Source organism: Sycon ciliatum, chromosome 5 (assembly GCF_964019385.1).
Source record: "Sycon ciliatum chromosome 5, ocSycCili1.1, whole genome shotgun sequence".
Classification (NCBI taxonomy): domain Eukaryota; kingdom Metazoa; phylum Porifera; class Calcarea; order Leucosolenida; family Sycettidae; genus Sycon; species Sycon ciliatum.
In genome coordinates, this window is record NC_088647.1 from 10,058,611 (window position 1) to 10,062,156 (window position 3,546).

Sequence of the window (3,546 nt, forward strand, 5' to 3'; positions counted from 1 at the left end):
GGCGACTCCCAGGCCTCCCAAGTCCCAACCTGCATGGGAGAGCTAACGGAGTTGGGTGTTGGGCTCAGGGCGACCTGTTAGAGCTGAGATGAGCTTCCTGGCGATGGTCACATATTTATATGATCCTCCAACTCAACTGGCCAAATGCCGCCTTGTTGGTTGGGTGTGGTCCAGGCAAGGAAGTCCACTTGCAAGAATAATGTAAGCTCGTAGACTACCGCCGGTTATCAATGGTTATGCCTCCCTGCTTCTACGCATCAGGGACAGAGAGTCGTCAAATACCGGTATTTTGACGACTACCCCCGCCCCCCCCCCCCCGGCCCCCTCCCTGCTATGCACGTACTCAGTTCGCCATCTACGAGCGTACTAAATTAGTTACTTATGCGCTGGTGGGAGTCGTAAACTTACTACATCATCAATTTCGGTGCACCGTGAATGGGTGACGTAATCCTGCAGCAGAAAATAAAAATCGAGGATGCGACATTTCTTGTTTCAAGTGAGAACTTTTCCTTTGATGGTTTTTTTTGATATCGAGTCTTCTTCACCTTGTACCTGTTGTGTTGAGAATGGCTGGGTGGTGGTAGTTCTCCTCTTCGGGAGTTGAGGAAGCGATTAATATTTACTGGCACAGTGTAGCGTCCTAAGTCATTTTCCGTGTAGTATTTTCATCGTTAGTGGCCATGTCGTTTAGTTCTGGTCGAGACGTCTCTTTGACGTCAAGTGACAGTTTGTCATGGAAAAAATCGACGAGTGATTATACTGATCAGAATCCTATTACGGATCCTTTAGCAGAGCGTCTGTCAGCTCCTGGCTTCGATGCAGAAGCATGTAAGTTGTATTTAACATGGCACTAGAAATCCTAAACTAATGCTGGCAGGATTTTTGTGCGCACACACACACACACACACACACACACACACACACACACACACACACACACACACACCACACACACACACACACACACACACACACACACACACACACACACGCACACACACACACACACACACACACACACACACACACACACACACACACAAGAACACACGCCATGCCCTCATCCACGCAAACACGCATGCGCGCACACGTAGCCTTACAGACAGACAGAAATATGTGACAGGAGCACAGGCAATGGATCACCTATTATGTCTATTGTCACAAACCACTGGGAAAGACCAAGCCAACCAGAAGATTTGGCACATCTGTGAACACATTCACATACAGTATGTATGGGCTATAGGGTTGGCGGCTATAAGACAGTATCACCTATGGTGATGCTAATGAGAATAGCGTTACTTCCCTGTAGTCTCGTCATGATAGAAACTTCCAACGCACACTGGCATATCCCTGATGATGGCAAACAATTGGAAAGACTGCAGAGTTCTTTTTGTGTGTACCCACGGACTCATTCGTGATTTTTGGTTTTATCCCGCATCTTTGGATTAACTCTTGAGATACCGAAATTCTTTTTTATTAGCCCAAAAGCAATTTACACGAAACACAGTAGACGCCGTAATTCCTTTCAAAAAAACTTTTATTTATCCATTTCTAACCTTACGCCATACAATCGCAATACTGGTACCGCAATGCATGTAGAGGCTTGCAGAATTGTACTGTGTGATAAAATTAAGACTCGGACTTGCATTGTACAGTTGCGCTCACTGAAATCCGACCCTACGTGCAAAGCTGGCGCCCTCAACTTCCTCGGCCCTTGACACCCTGGAAATGGAATGAATGCGGCTGGACGTACACATGTACACATACAATGATGTAATCGGAACTGGTCCAGGGTGCCAGCTATGCACTTTGGGTCGGATTTCAGTGAGCGCAACTGTACTTCCTTGCAAAGAAAGTGTCAAGTGTTACCTGATGAGTGTGACTAGTGTGACTGGGCTTGGCTACAGTGACAGTCAGTGAGAAAGTCAGTGGTGTACCTTTGTGTAACATTTGGGATGGTATGGGGTCCTACGGGGTCGTGTGCACGATTCTGAGTCGAGTGATACCCCACTTGCATACATTGCTATGCACTATCGCAATTTAGTGCTACATCCACTCACGCTATTAGTTTTTTTTGTTATAGCTAGTGGCCCTGCATACAGGTATGTTTCCAATCTTGCTATCCTGTCTTGAACCATGATTTCAACACCTCTTGACTATATTATAACACTAACTTTAGTGCCGATGCAGCCTCCTTTGCACCTGTCACAGCGCCATAAACCTTACTGGTTCCTGCTGCTGCCGCTGTTGCTGTTCATGCAATGTGTCCTTCAGTTCCTGGCTAGCACGTTCAGCATGTAATAACCTGTCTATTAACAGTGCTAAGCTGCACTCTCCTGTTCTTCATTCCTATTTAACAGTGCCACACTCACATCAACGAATTCTTTCTTTTCAACAAGACCAATATGGTCGAAACGTTAATTCACTCGTGATCAGTTCCGTCTCTCTGGGCGGTGATTCAGTCCTCTCCTCTCAGGCATACTAGTGGTGTGAGAAGCACTTCCGATCTCCTAGCACTGTCTTTGCATTCCTGCTTGAGTGCCATGCATTGTTGTTCATGCATCATGTACACTCATGCAGAATACACTCACCCGTGTGTGTGTGTGTGCACGTGCGTGCGTGCATGTGTGTGTGTGTTTCCTTGTTTGTGTGCTCATGTGACACAGATGTGAGGGAGCTGTCGCGCAACTGTGTAGGTGACCTGGAACTCCAATCACATCGAAAGCGCATCCAAGCAGTCAGTGAAGAAACGTCACAGGCACTGAAGAAGAATGTGTACAAAAACTACACGCAGTTCATTGAGACGTCGAAGGAAATTTCCTGTATCCTAAACATTGCTACTAGGTCCAGTCTATTATGGTGTATTGTCCCAATGGTATTTATATATTGGTTGTGTTTTTGGTGCTTGCTCTTGTGTGTGTGTGCGTGCGTGCGTGCGTGCGTGTGTGTGTGTGTGTGTGTGTCGCTAGCCTTGATCTGTTTCATTCAGAATCAGATCCGCTATTGTTGCTATAAGAGAAAATCTGAGAGTGCACATCCAGTGCATTTGCAGGTTTGTGTACTTCTCTTGCGACGGGTGAAAACACGGTACATGGTGCGTGTCTGTGCATATGTGTACAAAATTTCGGACATTGAAATCCATTGAGAAGTCAAGCAGCCACGGGGCGCTGGCCTTGCAGCTGCGAGCACTGCTGGTCCCTTTTTACGATGTGTACGTGACCTAACGTTACAGTGCATGTACGCGCTAAGATCGGTAACAGTGCCGGCCCCGGTCATCCCATCAGATTTCAATGTCCACGACAGTACAATATGGTTCAGGCTAGGACTGCGGAATATCCATGAGGGTGTCTGAAAGTACATACTTAGTGAGCGTTGCCTGTGGGAGGTGCACATGCTTGAGGCCATGTACTACTGCCATTATTATGTACAGGTCTACCTCCGTTAGTATGACATTGGTTACAAGACAAACCTCATTAGTAGATAACAATCAAAAATTCCCTGACACCTGAAACGCGTACATTCACGTCCAGGTACTAGTAGTAGATA

At 46.6% G+C, this 3,546-nt stretch overlaps 1 protein-coding gene across 2 annotated transcripts in view; it reads left to right on the forward strand.

Annotated features, from left to right (window-relative positions):
* Window positions 1–507: 507 nt before the first annotated feature.
* The window catches only part of LOC135817542 (exocyst complex component 8-like), a 24,962-nt gene continuing 21,923 nt past the window's right edge, over window positions 508–3,546 (forward strand). Inside the window, exons 1-2 of one of the 2 annotated variants that reach the window (XM_065330754.1) lie at window positions 508–828; window positions 2,667–2,822. In XM_065330754.1, the coding sequence (XP_065186826.1) occupies window positions 681–828; window positions 2,667–2,822 (304 nt within the window). In that variant the 5' untranslated portion in view covers window positions 508–680. The remainder of the gene's footprint in view (window positions 829–2,666; window positions 2,823–3,546) is intronic. The other variant, XM_065330755.1, reaches the window with a different exon arrangement.